The following is a 20,769-nucleotide window of genomic DNA, read 5'->3' as shown; positions in this document are numbered from 1 at the left end:
AAAGGCAAGCATATTTAATTAAGAAAAATAGTTATATTCACAGGCCAAATAGCATACATTTTGAGTTCCATATTCTTTGTTTAGTCTTTTAGGCTAGAATATCAACATTCCTCTCAATCCTACTATTTCTAATTCTACTTAATAGGCAAACCATTTCCATAGATACTATATGATTCTTGAACTGTGTGATACAGTTACAAGTCATGTAAATAATACTGCCATCACCACAACTTAGGATATATTAATAAGAAACACAGCATTATCTACTGAAGTATTACCTTTGTATTTACTAATGCCTTACCTCTTCCCATAAAGGATTTAAAGTGGCAAGTTTTAAATGTTTTTCTATATGATAAATCCAAGTCTAGGCAATATATTAACAAATACAGCAATATGCCACTGAAATTTCCCCTACAGCTTAGTGTAACCAATAATAAGACAAGTCATTCAGTAACTGGGTGATGGTCAAATTATGGTACATTGATATAAAGGACCATATGCTGGTATTTAAAAACATAGCTTTAAAGAATTTTTAATGACTATCATGTTATGTTAGGTGAAAAAAGCAGCAGGACATATAATTTTATACACACACACCCCCCTCAAATATTCAAGTATATATCTGCATGTGTGTGTCAATAGTGGCCTCTATGAGTTAGGGGTCTATAGCATTTCCCCCCCTAGTTTTCTGCATTTTCCTAGTGTTCCTTATGTTGCAATTAAGAAAAGAGAATTGTGGTTTTTATATTTTTCCTCTGCTTACAGGAAAACAATCTTAACCTAAGCTACAAAATGAGGACTACAAAACAGGGCAAGTTCTTGACTGGACTTGTGAAATGTTAAAGCCTCAGAGAACAATGTTGAGTAAAACATTAAAGAGTAGCAAAAAATTCAAATAAAATACGTATCCATTATTCAATATTTTGAAATTTAAAATATCAACCAAAGGCAAGACCTTTTCTTTTCTTTTCTTTTCTTTTTTACTATCTCTTATTCCTTTAGAATTCCTTTAGAATTCCTTTCTTCCTTTAGAAGAAACACAATGGGAGATTAAAAATAATGTTTACCAGAACTGAATTCACAAATGAAAGATGCAAGGCCCCAGAAATATGAGAGTAATTTTAAAAGTGTATTTTAGTTTGCTAAAGAGAGTGAAATTCTTATTCTCTTAGTGTCAATAATTTATAAAATAATAAGTTAAATATCAAGTGCTTCTATTTCAAAAGATGAACAAGATAATGAAAATATCTTCCTGAAGTAACTAACAACTGTTATTTATAAATATAGAATGCTTATGTTACTTCAGTAACAAAGAGAAATGAAAGAGATGTTTTAATGTTGCTGATTATATTACCTTCAGGAGCAACTGCAGAAGGACAGACTTCTCTGAGGAGGTCTCCTAGTGTATGCAATTGTCCATCTGTGGCCACAGGACGAAAAAGCTTCTGAATGAAAGGCCGTTCAGTTGTTGTCTATTCGAAAAATGAAAAAAGATTTCAAACAATTAAGTCTCTGTTGCTGCGAATTATGAACTAATAGATCAGAAATTTAAAGCTGGCATTAGCTGTCTTCTGATATAGTGTAATCAGAAGCATATAACATCACAAATGTGGTATTATGGCCCAAAATGCTTAACACAAACTCAAGTAAATCTAATCACAGGAAGCAATAAAACAAATTCAGAACGTGCAGCATTCTAAACACAGCTGGCCTGAACACTTCAAAAAAGTCAAAGGCATTAAAAAAACAAAAACAATACAAAAAGATTAAGAGAGACTGACAAGATATAACAACTAAATACAAAACACAAAAGTCTGACTGAATACTGGATTGGAGAAAGAAATTTAAAAAGATCAGCTATAAAAGACATTTTTGGAATAAATGGGGAAATACGAAATGAACATTAGATAATATTATTTTAATGTCAAATTTCTTAGGTGTGATAATGTTTATAAGGACAATATCCTTATTGTTAAGAAATTCATGATCCAGTATTTAGGAGTAAGGTACCATGATGTCTGAAACCTACAGTCCAATGGTTTGGGGAGGGGAGCGAGAAAGAGTATGTGTGTAGAAAGAGACAGCAAATGTGAAAAAATGTTAATTACTGGTGAATCCAGGTGAAGGGTATTATATGGTCTTAGTTGTTTTATTATTTTATCTTTTCTATAGGTTCAACAAATTTCAAAATAGTAGATGTATTTCCTCTGACAATTGTTATTAGCACTATGTCATAATTTATTGCTAAGAATTTCAACGTCTTACCCATTCGAAAAATGAGGTTTAATTTTCTCAAACTCCCTCTCTAGAAGCACGACAACAATGATGCAGCCTCCCCATGACAGACTGCGGAGGCTCTGGAATCAGCCAATCTATGAATAAATAGCACTGTCGTTTTTGAGTTCTATGATCTTGCACCCAGTTTCTTTGGAAATCTGGGACATTCCATACCTCTTAAGTTTATTCTGGGAATAGGAGAACTGCCAAGAACAGAATAAGTAAATGATAAGGAGAATAATACCCACCACAACTCTTAACTGGTATTTCATTTTAAGATGCTAAGTTTTTGTTTTAAGCTTCCTGGAATGAAAAATCATAAAAACCTACAGGAACAGAGTAATATCTTAATATTTTATAAGAAAATGATTTCAAATACCTAGCCACTAAAGACAAGTTTTTGGTTTGTTTGTTCGTTTTTTAATTAATTTATTTATTTAGGCTGCACCGGGTCGTAGTTGCGGCATGTTTAGTTGCAGCATGTGGTATCATTAGTTGTGGCATGCATGTGGGATCTAGTTTCCCAACTAGGTATAGAACCCGGGCCCTCTGCATTGGGAGCGCAGAGTTTTACCCCCTGGACCACCAGGGAAGTCCCTGTTTGTTTGTTTGTTTTTAAATCACAGAGGTATATACCTCAACTTCTTCAAGATAACTTTTACCGGATTTGGTAAAAAAATCATCTGATTTTAAGTGCAGACATAAACTACGATGTAAGAAAAGCTAGACGTGGTGCAAGCATGTGAGTACCTCTCCTGGCTTTACACTGTGTGTTCAGTGAATACATAATAAATGTTAAAAACGGTGTTACAATAATACAGTTGAGCATATATGGAAAGTATGAAAAAAACTAAAATTTTAATAAGTATGCACTGAATATAATGCAATTCACTTCACTAACTGAACTCTTCAGTTTTTAAAAGTATGATTGAACAGAGAACTCTACTCAATACTCTGTAATGGCCTATATGGGAAAAGAATCTAAAAAAGAGTGGATATGTGTATTTGTGTAACAGATTCACTTTGCTGTACACCTGAAACTAACACAACACTGTAAATCAATTATACACCAATAAAAATTTTTTTTTAAAGTGTGATTGATATCCTTCAATTTTGGAAGCTCATAGTTTTCCCACAGGTGAAACTGAGAATGATATCATGCACAATCAAGGATTAACTATGTGAAGATAATAAAGGTTAGAAGAATTCAGAGAAAAAAGAAATGAATAGGGGACTGCAATAATAATTTAAAATAGCCACCACCCACTTAGGGCTTTCTATCTTCCAGGCAATGAAGAGGCTTTTAAGACTTTTTAGCAAAGGAAGTGACGTGATGAAAGAGGCTTTTTCTGAAGACTAATGGAAAGCAGCTCTGTGTACAATGACTTGGTGAAGAGGTAACATCAGGATGATCGGTGAGAGGCTGTCTGAGTAATGCAAGCCTATGTGATGACAACTAGGCCCCGGTCAGTAGAAAAGGAGGGGCAGGACTGTACCCCCAATTAAAAAAAAGTCAAAATGTATCATCCATGCTCTGATCTGAAAATACTAAGGTTTTCAGCAAAGCCAAATAAATCTTTTCAAGATTCATTCGTCCCCTACTTAGTGACAGAACTATGAGGTGGCTTAGCTCTAATAATATAATATATATTATAATAATATGAAAAAATATGCTAAACAGGAAAGGCTGAGTAGTCTTAGCCACATATTAAAAAACAGAAATTCTCCCCTATTCCCATTCCTAGAAAAAATGGCCTGTAATTTCCCTGTACTTCTCTTTTTTCAACTCTCTCCCAAAGTGGAGCAGTTATAATAAAGGTATAACTTCAACAAACTTTATAATGCAATTTGCTTGGGGGGAGGGGGAAAGCCCACATATTCTAAGTAAATTCCGTAGAATGGTAACCAAGAAAACTCTCATCAAAGTAAACTGCTGTTTTTCAAATAATAAAAACCTTTATTAAGATACCCCAATAAAAAATCTAATAAACACTTTCTGTTTAACATTTATTCGAGTGCCTTTAAAAACCTGCATTCTCGGGCTTCCCTGGTTGCGCAGTGGTTAAGAGCCCGCCTGACAATGCATGGGACACGGGTTTGAGCCCTGGTCCAGGAAGATCCCACATGCCGCGGAGCAACTAAGCCTGTGAGCCACAACTACTGAAGCCCGCGCACCTAGAGCCTGTGATCCGCAACAAGAGAAGCCACTGCAATGAGAAGCCCGCACACCACAAAGAAGAGTAGCCCCCGCTCGCCACGAGAGAAAGCCTGCGTGTAGCAGCGAAGACCGAACACAGCCAAAAGTAAATAATAAATAAATTAATTTTTAAAAATCATATTAAAAAAACATATTCTCATTCTTAAAAAGTTAGTATGTTAGAAAAGAGCCATTAAGTGTCTAAGTTACACCAAAGATTATGAAAACTACTCAATTTTGAGAGTTATTTATCCTTAAAACAAAAGCCATCCACAGACAGATCAGGAATTCAACTACTGTACAGAGGTTCTAAAGGGCAATGGGAATGAAGGGTAAATTCATGTAAATTTCTTAACAGATCTCATTAAACCTAAGTTGGAGTTAAGCAGAGAAGACTAAATTATACTAGGAAGTATTTAAAAGCTATTTTCCTTTTGAATATAGCAAGAATTTTAAAAATACAAAAACTCCACGAACATGAATTCTTTAAACTTTGATTTAGTATACATAAAACCAGATAATGCTAACAATATCCATGGTAATCTGAACCTTAGCCTGATAGATAAGAAAGCCACTGTAATAAAACTACACCACAACACTTAATCTAGCCATATATTTGTAAATATGCAAACTATTTCAGGGACTTTCAAGAAACAGAATTACTTTCTCATGAGAAATAATATGACTTGGTAAAGTCATATTTGAAACTGCCCTTGCTAGTTTTTAAATTAAATATGTTAGTCATTTCTTTTTTTTTTTTTTGCGTCACGCGGGCCTCTCACTGTTGTGGCCTCTCCCACCGCCGAGCACAGGCTCCAGACGCACAGGCTCAGCGGCCATGGCTCACGGGCCCAGCCGCTCCGCGGCATGTGGGATCCTCCCAGACCGGGGCACGAACCCGTGTCCCCTGCATCGGCAGGCGGACTCTCAACCACTGCGCCACCAGGGAAGCCCCTGTTAGTCATTTCTTAGACACATCAAATGTATATAAAATTAGGATGCTACTGGCTGGCTGTGCCCCATCCCTTCTTTACTTAGGCACCCTCATCACTGTACCAATAACTTTTTCTTGTATGAAAAAGTTATGCTGTTGATTTACCTTGGAGATATACTGAACAGAAGCAGAGGAACTAAATTTGTAAAAATTTTAAGTTAAATTTGTAAGCTTTTACTGAATCAAGTTTGCACACATATGCATGAGTATAAATGGAGGTAATATCTACACTGCAGAGTTTCTGAGATAAAATATATACACAGTACAATCATGGTACACACAACCACCTAAATACACACTAAAACACACACTACCACCGCAACATTACCACCACCACAATCAACAGTTTTAGAGCACTGTAATGAATATTTTAACTTAATACTGTCCCAATTTAGCAGACTCAAATTTTATTTCTTTTTCGTTTTAATCTACTTTCTCTAAGTTCACTTATCTAGATGCTAAAAAGTCCAGAATCATGAAATTCAGCTTATGTTGTAATGTTTTTATACGGCAGGGTAAAAAAAGCAAAGTCACTTTAGGACTTGATTCAGAGCTAGTCTAGAACTTAACACCAAAAAGCAAGATCCATAAAAGGAAATATTGATAAACTGGACCCTTATCAAAATAAACTTTTACTCTAGAAAAGATTCTGTGAAGAAGATGAAAAGACAAGACTGAAAGAAAATATCTGCAAGACTACATATCCAACAAAGGTCTTGTATCCAGAATATATAAAGAACTCTAAGAATCCAACAGTAAAAAACACAAAGAATTCAATTAGAAAATAAGCAAAAGACACCAACAGACATTTCACCAAACAGGATATACATATGGCAAATAAGCACGTGAAAAGATGTTTGAGGGCTTCCCTGGTGGCGCAGTGGTTAAGAATACGCCTGCCAATGCAGGGGATGTAGGTTCGAGCCCTGGTCCAGGAAGATCCCACATGCCGCAGAGCAACTAAGCCCGTGCGCCACAACTACTAAGTCTGCGCTCTAGAGCCTGTGAGCCACAACTACTGAGCCCGCATGCCACAACTACTGAAGCCTGCATGCCTAGAGCCTGTGCTCCGCCACAAGAGAAGCCACCACAATGAGAAGCCTGCGCCCCACAACAAAGAGTAGCCCCCGCTCGCCGCAACTAGAGAACGCCCACGCGCAGCAACGAAGACCCAACTCAGCCAAAAATAAATAAATAAAATTAATTAATTAATAATAAAAAGATGTCTGACATGTCATTAGCCACTAAGGAAATGCAAATTAAAACCACAATACAACATCCCTACACACCTACCAGCATGTCTAAAATAAAAAATGGTAATAATACCAAATGCTGGTGAGCATGTGGAGAAACGAGATCTCTCGTACTATTGCTAGTACAAATGTAAAATGGTTCAGCTCTTATGGAAAAGGGTAAGGTAGTTTCTTACAAAACTAAACATACATTTACCATATGACCCAGCAATTGTACTCTTGAGTACTTCCAGAGAAGCACAAACATATGTTCTCAAAAAAATTGTACACAATTGTTCATAGTAAAAACAATCCCAATGTCTTTCAACAGGTGAATGGTTAAACTGTGGTATATCTATACCACAGAATACTACTCAGTAATAATAATGTAAAAACCTATTAATACATGCAACAAATTGTATGGAATGCAAAGGAATTACACTACGTGAAAAAAATCCAATCTCAAGCTTATGTACTATATGATTATACTTACATAACATTAGTAAAATGATAAAATTTTAGAAATGGGGAACAAATTAGTAGTTGTCAGAGGTCAGGGAAAGGAGAAAGTGAGGTTGGAGGCTGAGCTATAAAAGGGTAGCCTTTGTGTTGGAACAAAACTAATGAAATATGAATAAAGTTTGTGGATTGTATCAACGTCACTTTTCCTGGCTATGATATTTTACTGTAGTTATAGAAGACGTCACCAGTCGGGGTAACTGGGTGAAGAGTATGGAGATGTTTCTGTATCATCTGTTACAACTTCATGTGAAGATTATACATGTTAATTTATGAAAAGCATTTAGAAGAAGGCCTAGTGAACAGTAATTGCTCAATAAGTGCTGTTACTGTTCTTATTAAGCATGACTTGACAGTCAAAGGAAATTTATTAAACACTAACATGTATTTTATATTGAGTTGTAATATGAAATATGGATGATAAGAAGATATACTAATCTTGTCATCACACTGTTACTACACAGCATTAGGGCTGATTTTGTTGTTTTGGTAATATATATTGTATCAATGTAATGAGTTAGAAATGTTAGTTTGTTGAAAATGACAAATTACAGCTGGACACATTTGGTTCACGGACCATGGAGTTAGTGACCTTAAAGAGGAAAGAATCATATCCAATAGGAAAAGGAGATTCTATTCACTGAAACAAAGAGATTAAAAGTTATGAAAGAGAAAAACAAAAATTCAGAAAGGATACAACCTAAAAGATGCCCAGTAGATGCATGATGATTCATTTGTTTGTGAAACTTATAAACGCCCTTAATTAAAAGGCTGGGGGTAGGTGGGTCTCCTACTGATACATCAAGCAGTACCTCATGATGACAAGGGACTCCGTTTGTTAGAACTGCTTGGATAGAATCATCCCAGTAGTAGTACCCAGGTTCAGGATCTCTGATCTGACTCGCTGTAAACTGAATCCATAATATTTGGTCCAGTGAGCCTTAGACTGGTATTCTAAGCCCTTGGTTGGGCTGAAGAAATAAATATTATATTGATACTTTATATATGTTGTAGTTCTCCAGGTACAGCAACAAGTTTTGATATCATCAGCTACTTTGTATGTTTTGCTTTTAAGTCCTATGAAAGAGTCAGGATAATTGGTTTACTATATTTGTAAATAAAATTTGATTTACAAGACTTGCTTAAGTACATCAAAGGAGTTCTGGGCTTCCCTGGTGGTGCAGTGGTTGAAAGTCTGCCTGCCGATGCAGGGGACGCAGGTTCGTGCCCTGGTCCGCGAGGATCCCACATGCTGCGGAGCAGCTGGGCCCGTTAGCCATGGCTGCTGAGCCTGCACGTCCGGAGCCTGTGCTCCGCAACGGGAGAGGCCACAGCAGTGAGAGGCCCGCGTATCGAAAAAAAAAAGGAGTTCACTTGTTAGGTTTTTAGATTTTTTTTTAAAAAATCAGCTATACTGAACTATAACGAATTAGCAATGCCTACTTATTAATAGAGAATGTTAATTAGATTTATTTCATTGACTATATAGATAGTACTATGTGTTTTAGAAGAATTAAATATGGAAAAGGAATAAATTATAAAAATATCAAGAAGTGAAAAAAATTGCTCTGATTTTTATGCAAATCTACTATATTTGTAACTAGCATAAATTGAACTGAAAGGCATTGGAAACACTAGATTTTATAAGTCCAATAAAACACATATAACTGTAAAGTTACTTCCAATATTAAAAACTCCACTAACTAGGGCCATCAAAATCAGTGCATTTTCACTTGACACAATTTTAAAATAACTAAATTTACTATATTTTAAAAGCTTTACATAATAAGTAATGAAGCCTTCATTATTGCCAAAATGGTGACATGATGAACACCAATAAAACTTTCCTTATATCTGTAGAAAAAACCCACAATATATACTTTACTTTTGAGAATCATGTGGCCACTGATATTCCATTAATCCTTGTAATGTGACAAGCATTACAAGGATATAAAGATAAATAAACTGAAACAAAGAATATTACATTTATTTCCTGTCAATGTTTTTTTAAAAAAAGGATTTGAGATTGCTTGTAGCAAAAGCATGCATATAATAACAATAAAAACTATTAACACATCTTTGTCTTGGATAGAATGATCCCATCTCTTATATGCAGAATCCAAAAAATAAAAACAACAAACCAGGGGCTTCCCAGGTGGCGCAGTGGTTGAGAGTCCGCCTGCCGATGCAGGGGACACAGGTTCGTGCCCCGGTCCGGGAAGATCCCACATGCCGCAGAGAGGCTAGGCCCGTGAGCCACGGCCAGTGAGCCTGCGCATCCAGAGCCTGTGCTCCGCAACGGGAGAGGCCACAACTGTGAGAGGCCCGCGTACCGCAAAAACAAAAAACAAAAAACCCCAACAAACCAAGCTCACTGATCCAGAGAACAGATCAGTGGTTGCCAGAGGCGGGGAGTATGGGGGTGGGAGAATTGGGTGAACTGTTTTTGTTTTTAGTTTACAGAAATTGAATGAGGGAAAAAAAGGACTAATCCTGCTACAGTCTATAACATAAATTAAAATTGGAAGAGATTGGAGAATTGGGGAGTCTCTTTGGTTAGCTTGAGAAATAATGAGGATAAGAACTTGTGTGGTGGCAAAGAAAATGGAGAGAGTGGATATAAGGGATGTGGATAGATTGTGTGATCTGAAAATAGATTTGTTTCCTTAATTCATTTGTTTATTCTTACTTTAATTCACCTCTTTTCTGTATCAGGCAGTTGTTAAAGGTATTCAGCAGAAAATGAGCAGGGTTACTCCCCTCACAAAGTTCTCTGACCAGCCCTGAGTAGCTCTCCTTTAATCCAGTAACTCAAAAATTAGTCCCACCCCCTAAGAGTGCTCACAGCCTCCATCCAGAAACATTCCCTCCACATCCTTTCAAATTCTGCTTCCTAGCCTGTTCCCAAATCTCCCAGTTTCTGATCACATCTTCTTTTCCTGACTATGATTCCACTTCACCCCATTGGCAGCTCTCATCTCTGGCTTCTTAGATGCACTTCCTACTTCCTATTTTTAGAGAGTTAGGCTGATTTCATGTGTTTTGGGTAAATTCTTGCCTAGTCCAGTGAAGCCCTGTGGTCTTGGCAACTAGGCACAGTCCTCATGGCTGTCTCCCCACCTGCCCCCAAACAGCCCAGACCCAGACAGTCAAGAGTCCAGCCACAACACAACACAACAAAACAAACAAACAAAAAGAATTATCCCAGTAGTAGTACCCATGTCCAGGATCTCTAACAACCAGAGGGCAGGGGTAAATACATTAGAAATCTTCATTCATTAAACATTTGTTGAGCACTTATGAAGGTATCACTTGTGCTAGTAAATACAAAGATGAACAATGCACACATAAACAAATAACTGTAACAGTGTTAAGTGATAACAGAAATATGTACAAAGTGCTATGAGAAAATTTTAAAGCCCAAGCATAAACTTTTTAACTCTGGACTTTTTGGCAGCTAGAGCAAAAACAAAAGTAAAAAACAAACAAACGTCAAACAAAAAACTGGTTACATAATTTCATTTTATAAGTGTGCAAGATATACCAGTAGGTTCAAAGTAAAATATGCTAAGTGTGGTAGAATGTAATGTATTAAATAAAATTGTAGGGAGTTTCTAAAGAAGATGAAAACAAAGGAGAGAATATAGGTCTTCCAGTTTCCAACTTGAAATGGAGAATTTTTTTTTAAAACAGAGAAAGAGACAAGACTATTTCAGGCAGAGTACAGCACCAATCCTTCCCTTTCATATGCCCCTCCCCACTAAAATATTCAGAGGCAGATGGAATATAACAGTACCTGTGAGAAATTAGTGGATAAGGGGAGCAAAGCGGCCTACAAATTTAGCACATAAAGCGTGGAATGTCAAATGCATTGAATTAGCAAGGGCTTGGTTGGAATCCCAACTCACAACACAACTGACTGGGTACGTAAGGCAAATTACATCAGTCTTTGGGAGTCTGTTTCTAAATCTGAAAAATGGAAATAATATATATTTTTGAATGACTGTTATAACAATTAAATAAGATGAGATACACAAAACACCTAGTGCAACAGGTGTTTTAACAATGATTAATTCCTTTCATTTCTCCGTTTAAAAGCACGGTTAAATGTGGACCAAAGAAAGGTAACACTATCTAGTCTTTACAGAACCAAAAACAGAGAGAATAAAAAATAATTAGTATCCAACCATGAGTTGTTCCCTTTGAAGTCTTGTTCATTAGAATATGTGGCACAAAGAAAAAGAAAATAGGGGTTTATAGAGGATATGCTGACAGACTTTACCAACAATGACACATGATATGTGCTTCAAACTGTCACATGCATATCTGGCCTTAGATATATTCATGCATGTCAAATTTTGCATCACATGCTTTTCAAAAGAAGCCTCATGTTAAAATTAGCTTAAGAATATACACAATTACAATACCTCATTAAGTAAAAAAGAACAGGCCATTTTCAAATGAATGCTTTTAGACCTTTACAGTAAACAGTCCTTTTGGTGGTGGGAAGTAGGGGGACAGGGAGGACAGTGGGAGGGGGGAGTCTGTGCCACTTAATCAGACTACTTTTATCCTTTATGTAGGGAAACAGGAGACTTGAAAATAAGCACTTTCTGTAGTTACGCTACCAGAGTCTGAAGTCCATTTTTAATATTCCCAACAACTCTGAAAAATAATAATTAACATTTGAAAAGCTGTCATTATTATAGTCAGGGACACTTAATCCTCAAAGCAGCAGTGTCTTAATTGAGACTATGTTTACATGAAAGCACCCATCAGAATTATATCCACACATCTGGTTTGAAGCTTATGTTTTGTCTTATTTAAATTGTTATATTTATTATATTTCTGCCTAGACAATACAAAATACATTTTGCCGCATAAATAATTAAGGCAAATTTTCTTCAAATACAGGCAACAGTTTGTGTCTTCCTCATATCCTTTCACTGAATAAAATGTGTTACAGGGAAGTACCATATCCCTCTTACTCAAGATTGAGATCAATTTGATGCTGTTTATGAGCTAATTTATAAAACAAGTTATATGGCTTTAAAATGTTTTATTTGAAATTATTAGTAGAGTGGCCAACTGAAAAGCTTCCTATGAAAGTGCTAGGATTGATGTGTTTAGTAATAATTATCTTAATTCTTCTAAGGTTTCTCTGGAAAGATTTCAAAACCATACCTGGGGAATCATAGTTTAAATTTCATTATCTATAAGAGCTTTAAAATATCTTTTCTAATTTTACCTAAAAGTCATACTAAAAGGTAGGCTACTACAAGAGTAATGTAATTAATAAACTGTTTTTGACTAAAGAATCAAAGGATACTTTTATATACATATTATTTCTATCTTTATGGTATAATTACATAAAATAACTATGCAGCACTTTTAATTTGTACAAATATAGAAATCCAGGTAGCAAGAAGAAACATCTGGGTAAAAGAGGTTGTGTTGACCTCAGAATTAAAATTCTGTTCTCTTGATGTCCAGTCAAGTGTCTTATCCACTAGAAGAGTGTTTCTAAACTTGGGCCAGGAGCTATGAAGCTCTACAAGATCCTCAGTCCTCTGAGCAAGGTCTGTAGGTTTTACAGTGAATGCTAAATAAAGTTTATACTATGAGAATGTTGATATTTTTGTTTCTGATACAAATAACTTAAAAAAATTATCCTACTGAAGCATCATCAAAAGCAGATTTCATAAATCCTTGTGAATTTTTTACAAGTAGCAAATAAAAACTAGTGATAAATATTTTACAGATCTCACTGTTGAAAGTAATCTGCTGATTAAGAAATTAAAAAAACATAGCCCTTGACTACTCTAAAAAACATATGAAGAAAAACAATGTAGTAAAACTATAAAACTCTTGAAAGAAAACATAGAAGGAAATCTTTATGGCCTCGGATTTGGCAAGACAAGCTGAAAGCACAAGCAACCAAAGAAAAAATAAGCTGAATTTAATCAAAATTAAAAATCTCTGTATTTCAAAGGACACTATTAAGAAAATGAAAATAAAATCTACGGTATGGGAGAAAATATATGCAAATCATATATCTGATAAGGAATTAGTGTCTAGAAGATATAAAGAGCTCTTATAATTCAGTAATAAAAAGACAACCCAACTAAAAAAGAACAAAGGTTTTGAAGATATTTCTCCTAAGATAACATACAAATGACCACTAAACGTATGAAAAGATGTTTAACATCATTAGTAATTAGGGAAGTGAAAACTGACACCAAAACGATATACCCCTTCATACCCACTAAGATGGCTATAATTAAAATGATAGAAAATAACAAGTGCTGACAAGGATGTAGACAAATTGGAACCCTCGTACTCGGCTAGCGAAACATAAAATGGTGCACATGCTTTGGAAAACAGTCTGGCAGTTCCTCAAAAGATTAAACATAGAATTATCGCATAACCCAGCAATTCCACGCTTAAGTATCTACCCGAGAGAACTGAAAGTATATGTCCACACAAAAACTAGTACATTATTGTCTACAGCAACGTTTATCCATAACAGCCAAAATGCAGAAACAATCCAAATAACCATCAATTGGTGAACAGATAAACAACATGTGATATCTCCAAACAGTGGAATATTACTTGGCCATAAAAAGGAATGTACCGAAACATGCTACAACATTGATGAACCATGGAAATATAATGAAAGTGAAAGAAGCCAGACACAAAAGGCCATATACTTTAAGATTACATTTACACAAAACATTCAGAATAGGCAAATCCATTGAGAGACAGAGAGAGAAAGTAGATTAGTGGTTGCCATGAACTGGAGGTGAGGGAGAATTTGTCATGGGCTGAAAGGAAGGAAGGAAGGAAGAATGAGTGACTGCTAATCAGGTGTAGGGTCTTTTGGGGGTGATAAAAGTGTTCTGAAATTACATAACAGTGATGGTTGCAGCAATTTTGTGAATATTCTTTAAAAAAATCAATGAATAGCACACTTTAAAAGGGTGAACTTTAGGACTTCACTGGCAGCCCAGTGGTTAAGACTGCACTTCCGCTGCAGGGGGCCTGGGTTTGATCACTGGTCGGGGAACTAAGATTCCGCATGCCATGCGGCACAGCCAAAAGAAAAAAAAGGGTGAACTTTATGATATCGAAGTTATACTTTAATAAAGCTATTATTAAAAAGAAAACATAATGTAAAAAGTCTTCAAATGGGTGGGCAGTGGGGGGAGTCCTTCTGGGGTGATAATTCAGATTCATCATAGTTTGATTTACAACTATTCATCAAACCATGTTTGTTTCATGAGTTCTTAAAAAACAATAATTATACCACCCCCACAAATTAAAAAATTTTAAAGTCAAGAGTTTCCAAACAATAAGGATCAGGGAAATATCCCTGTCCTCATGAATTCAGAAAAATTATAAATTTTTCTTTAAAAAGTTGTATAGCATCGTGCCAATTTTAAAGTTGCCTGTGGGAATTTAAATAACTCTGCCTTAATTTGTTTAACTCATTTAAAATCATGTTCTGATGCTTAAAATGAAGCCCGAAAGTTCTGAAATTATAAAACCTAGTTTAAAGCATGCGTGTGCGGCGGGGGTGGGGTGGGGGGGACTTACTAAAATGAGTTCAGAATTTAATAATAAAGGGTTATATAAAACAGAATTAATCTATCTTACCAAATAGGGTGTCTGGATCATAAAAAATGTCCTTATTGATCAACTGTTGCCCAGCTTGTAGATTCATTACGTCTATTATTTCTGAGATTTCCCAGAACCCACTCCACCAGTCAGGGCAGGAGGGGAACTCCTCATCTACCTACTTCCTTCCTGCTAGCTTGGAACCTCTGATTCCAACCCACGCTTCTGAGACCCGAATGGAGAGGAGGGACTCTGCAGTAAGAGGGGCTCTTCCTCTCACAGATTCTCGACTTAGAATCTAGAATGGTAAAGGAATGATATTCTAAGTGCAGGTTAGGCTTTACAGTACCAATATCATAGTTCAATTTCATTACTAATTATGTAGCCTATCCTAGGAATTTTTTTTACTTATAATACAAGTCCTATCTCCTTTACAGATCCAAATGTTTGGAACACAATATATGAAGAAAGGACTGTCTATAGAATCCAAAGTAGGCTAATATATCCCATCAGAATTTTAGTTCAAGATAATTTTCCAATACCACCAATTCAGCAAGTCAGAATTGCAGGTTTCTTTCCACAATGGGAGTTTTAAGATAGCATAAACATTTTGCTATTTAGTACACTGAAGTGGTGATTTTTTAAATAAGGGTCTAAGAGGACCATAGAGAGCGAAGATTAATTCTTGTGTAACTTAAGTGACAGTTTATCCAGCTGAGAAATGGAAGACTGTGGTGAGGCAGAAGAGAATAAACTGTGGCTAAAAGCTATTATCATGACACTTATGAAGAGTTATCAGCTGAACTACAAAATGGGTGAAAGAGTGTGTATTTCAACTTAAAATATAGTTCTTTATTTAAGGAATTTTATTTGTTGTTCCAAAAGCAGATCATTATTCCCCAGAATTAATTACAATTAAAGAAAGCCTTCTTTACACAGAACATAAATTACTGTATTATTTAATGTGGACATTGTTAAAACATTCCGAAGTAATAAATCTATTCAATTATATGTGATATGACTCAGGAAGGCATGGAAGTAAAAAAGTTTTTAAAACAATAATGTGTTAGAGGGAAGAGCAAATTTGTTATTTCTACTCCATTAAGGATTCCTTAAGCAACGTAAAAACCAGAGTTCTAGTTATACTTTGATGTGTAGATCCTTTTGAAAGCTACTCTACCCTGTTTAATATGAAGCATCTGTAGCTAAAATGAACACCTAGTGAAGAGTACGAATGCTGCATTACACAAGCAGACGTCAGAACTGTCCCAAGGCTAAGTTACTTTAAACATGTATGCAGTCAGAAATTAGCTGTGGCTTACTTCTTAGAAGTAACAGATAATTACCCTCATCATGATGAAAAAGATTTTAAATGTAAGCTAATAGAGGTATTTTTCCTTTAGTAAAGCTCTGCTTTTAAAAGTAAACTTCAAAACTTTAATTAAAATAGGAAATGCTGGGCTTCCCTGGTGGCACAGTGGTTGGGAGTCTGCCTGCCAATGCAGGGGACACTGGTTCGTAACCCAGTCCGGGAAGATCCCACATGCCACGGAGCAGCTGGGCGCGTGAGCCATGGCCGCTGAGCCTGCGCGTCCGGAGCCTGTGCTCCGCAGCGGGAGAGGCCCCAACAGTGAGAGGCCCGCGTACCGCAAAAAAAAAAAAAAAAAAAAAAAAGGAAATGCTTATTATATAGTAAAAACTTCTCAGATTAGTGAGGCAGAGAAAAGGAGGGGTTCTGTAAAAGAAAAAGGTGGGACAGAAAGATGAAGAAAAAGAAATGGAGGAGGAAAAGAAAAGAAAGGAAGGAAAGACTTAAAGGACAGAAGTGCCTACTGAAATACATTATTTCTTTCAAATTTTAAACTAACAGGAGAAATTCTTTCTTCTCACATACATGAAATAACCAACGTTTCTCTTATCTATGCTTTGAAATACCTAGACAAACAGAAATCCAAGGCAGTATGTATTCTTAACATTTTGAGTGTTTAGTTTTGAGGACATGTTATTTCTTAGTTTGTTAATTTTCTACATTTGAAATGTAATATCCATTTACATGAATGTTTTGAAGACAGATTTAATATGGTGTAAAATATGGTTAATGAAGTTTAATAATAAGTAACATATTAGTTTGACTTCTCAAAGTTTTGTGCACATTAACTCAGCCACACATCTAATACACAAATCACTCATCAGTGAATTCAATAATCATTTGAAATCCTCAGCTTACTAATTCATACAATTTCACAACTGTATGAATTTTACAATTCATACAATTTCAAAAGTTGTATGAATTTTACAATTCATACAATTTCAAAATTGTATGAATTTTACAGTTCATACGATTTTAATTAATTTAAGTCGTGTACATAACTGTGTCACAACATAACAGATAGGTGACTTTCATGAAAAGATCACGCCCAAGGTAGACATATGGTCTCCTCATGTGACTGCCAAATGTAGATCCAATCCTGTTGAACTTAATTGTGATCAAGACTCATCATTCCATTGTTAGAGAGCCCTCTATCCACTACCCACTCAAACAGTGGCTCTTTGAACCAGCATTGACATTCCTTTACATTTACAGGGTTGTTTGAAACAGACCTTTGAGAGACACATCCTGTTTGAGACAAGATATATTCTATAAAGTGCTCCCAAGGCATCAAAAGATAACGCAATTGACTGTTTAGTATAGTTTAGATTATATTTCTTAACTGAGAATTAACATTTTAATATATCACAATTGATCTGCAAAAGGAGCAACTTGCCTAGCCAACAATTTAGAAATTTCAAATATGTATATATCAAGATCTGCATCTATATGTAATAGCAATACAATTGATGCATGCATCAATATATCTACACATATATCTCTGTATTTACATGATCTCCTTAATACTTGTCTTATTATTATAAACGACCTGCATGGATCACGAAGCAAAAATATATAAACCCCCCCAAAACCTTGAAAATTAAAAACAAAATTTAAGAAAAAAAAACAAAAAAATGGGTATGACCCAACAACTAAGACACAAACTTCATCAAAGAGTAATATACCAGGATATAAAATGCCAAACAAAATTTTCTAGGTTCAGGCCAGAAATAAAGAATAAGATATTAGCCTGTGTATTTTTATATTGGTTTTTCCTTCTAATATTCCTAAATAATCACACATACATTACCTACTTGAAATTATTAGTAAGTAGTTATTTTAAAAGTATGAGTAATTAGACCAAAAGCAATTCTCATATTTACCCAAAAGAAGGAACCACTACTAAGAATCAAAGCCTAGTAATTCTGTTCTTAACAGACAGGTGTTGTGTGTTCTGGCCTGTTATATGAAAATCATTTATGAGAAGAACAGGAAAAAAAAAATCAGAAGGTAGTTTTCACTATTGGAATAGATAAGTGATTAAGCAAATTTTCTTACACCATGAAATTGTCAATAGATTAAATGATCACCCTATAGGGCATCATTTCTGGCTGCTGGCATTCTCTGAGATGGAAAGGGACTGAAAGAAAAATGTGATAACGACACACACAGATGATATGGGTAGTAGAAAACTTTCTGAAGGAAAAAAACATTCTTTAGACAGGGACTGAGCTTAACATCTGCCAAGACCTCATTAGGCCAGCAGTAAATCAGGAAACTAAAACCCACGTCAGTTAGAAAAAGATGGGAAGGCTGTAAATCAACCCATTAAAGCAGCAGCTGACCATCCTAAGGTGTAGGTTATCCATGGCATATGGTTGACAATTCCTCCAAGAAACTCAAATATTACCTGTAATATGAGGTGCCTTAATAAATAATAATAAACCAAGGAGTAAACTTGAATTGAAAATATTTTCTTAAAAGAGTTATACACCAAGATCTTATTTTGTGATATAAATACTATTGAATACTTAGGTATGAAACAACTCTATTTTCATTTTAGCCAAATTATAATTTTTTATGTCATCTCACAGTTAACCTAAGCTTTTTTCAAATTTCAAACTGACTGGAGTTCAACTTATTTTTACCATATCTACTCATATTCTCAGAGTGTTTAAGGAGAGTTGAAATTATCAAAAGGAGAGAATGAGAAAGAAAATACACAAGAATAACTGACAGTAATGTTAATTTTTACATATATTAGAATACCATAATAAAATATAAGCATGCTATTAAACTAATAATTTTTTATGGAGGGATCTAAAATATAATTTTTAGTGAAATAATTAAGACCATCTTATCAAAATTTGCCTATCTTTTTTTTTTTTTTGCAGTATGCGGGCTTCTCACTGCTGTGGCCTCTCCCGTTGCGGAGCACAGGCTCCAGACGCGCAGGCTCAGCAGCCATGGCTCACGGGCCCAGCCGCTCCGCAGCATGTGGGATCCTCCCGGACCGGGGCACGAACCCGTGTCCCCCGCATCGGAAGGCGGACTCTCAACCACTGTGCCACCAGGGAAGCCCTGTCTATCTTTTTAAAATGAGGTATTTAATCTTTCAGTTCTTAAAATTACCCCATAGTACTACATGCTTAAGCAGGAGAGTGAAGTTCATTCTATTCCTAAATTTGAGAGTTTATGCTTTAATGTGATCACTAAAAATCACTTAATTGGTAACTGGAAAAAGAACATTCTGTAAATAAAAGAGAAAGAAAACCGCACAGCTTTAGCTATCTGTTTCAATCTCTTCACACTAAAGGGAGGATGTCATGTTTTTACTTTCTGTCCATGCATTTTCTCTATTAGAAGAAGAAGAAGAAGTAAAAAAGGACTGAAGGCAGGAAGCAACAGAAAGGGTGGAGTAATAAGTAGCCTGATGTGTGTAAAAACTGGAAAACAGTCTCAAATGGAAAGTTGTGATAGAAAGGAGTAAGAAAATAAAAGCAATGAACTCAACAATGTATCAAAGGAATAGTGATTAAGAGTGAGAGCTCTGGAGCCAGACTTCCTGGGTTCAAACCCCAGCTCTTCCACTTCCTGAGTGACCCTAGGCAATTTTCAATAACCAACCAATTACTTCATCCATACAATAGGGACAGTACCAGCATATGTCCCAGAGGACTCTAGTGAGAAGTAAATGAACTAATACATGTAAAGTAGTATTTCAAATAGTACCTGGCACACAAAGTACTCAATAAATGTTAGCTATTATTGGTGTTTCTCTATAGCTTACTTTAATTACCAGCAATGTTTTTTATTCTTGAAAATATTAAATGAAACAATGACTTAGCTTAGTGTAACAAATTAGTAATAAGAAAATGTTGACTTCATTTAATAATAACTTTAGTACTTTGGGATAATACTATTAATTTGCATATTTTAACTTCTTTAACAATAAATTAAGGACAACATTTGCCATTACATTATCTGTGTTATTTTGGAATTAATAAACGAAGCAAATTTTTAAGAAGCTCTACTATATATCCAATGCCTTAAAAACAAAACAGCAAATCATCTGCATCAAAAAGTTCCCATTCTTATACAAGACAATTTTAAAAAAATACACCCGCCAAATAAGCTTATAATTAATAGTTGCTTTCATTTTTCAAAAATCCACATAGGAAGCAATTTAAGACTAAAACAATCCCAGACAGTAGTAGCTAGCTTATTTAGCAAGGGCAATCAAAATCTGCTGTGTTGGGCTGCCCCCTACAGGCCTCAATTTACCAATTTCTTTTAAAAGGTGTCTAAGGGAATATCATTAGAATCTTACATTAAGAATATTAATTAATTCTAAAGCAAAGTATTATTCATTCATTCATTCTAGCAGGAAACAGTCTCTAAGAAACCTCTATAAAGATACAGAGAGAAATGAAACAATTCCTTGACCTCCAGTAATTCACAGGTTACATCTTACAGAGAAATCACATAGACTTCAACAGATCCATGGTGAAATACTGCAAAATAGCTTAAGAAATGTCTATATTACAATGTTGCATGTAGAAAA

At 35.3% G+C, this 20,769-nt stretch overlaps 1 protein-coding gene across 5 annotated transcripts in view; it reads right to left on the bottom strand.

The window, feature by feature from the left end:
- Positions 1-20,769, bottom strand: part of ATG5 (autophagy related 5) — a 119,293-nt gene that overhangs the window by 16,454 nt on the left and 82,070 nt on the right. For all 5 annotated transcript variants that reach the window (XR_003429321.1, XM_027089556.1, XM_027089575.1 and 2 more), the window contains one exon: positions 1,355-1,472. Coding sequence is in view for 4 of the 5 variants with exons in the window: in XM_027089556.1 (XP_026945357.1) it covers positions 1,355-1,472 (118 nt within the window). In the remaining variant the exon portion in view is untranslated. The remainder of the gene's footprint in view (positions 1-1,354; positions 1,473-20,769) is intronic.

This window comes from Aethalodelphis obliquidens, unplaced genomic scaffold (assembly GCF_003676395.1).
Source record: "Aethalodelphis obliquidens isolate GAN/ISIS:26980383/991018 unplaced genomic scaffold, ASM367639v1 scaffold3, whole genome shotgun sequence".
In the NCBI taxonomy this organism is placed as follows: domain Eukaryota; kingdom Metazoa; phylum Chordata; class Mammalia; order Artiodactyla; family Delphinidae; genus Aethalodelphis; species Aethalodelphis obliquidens.
Note: the sequence above shows the minus strand (reverse complement) of the source record. Positions and strands in the feature narration are given on the sequence as shown.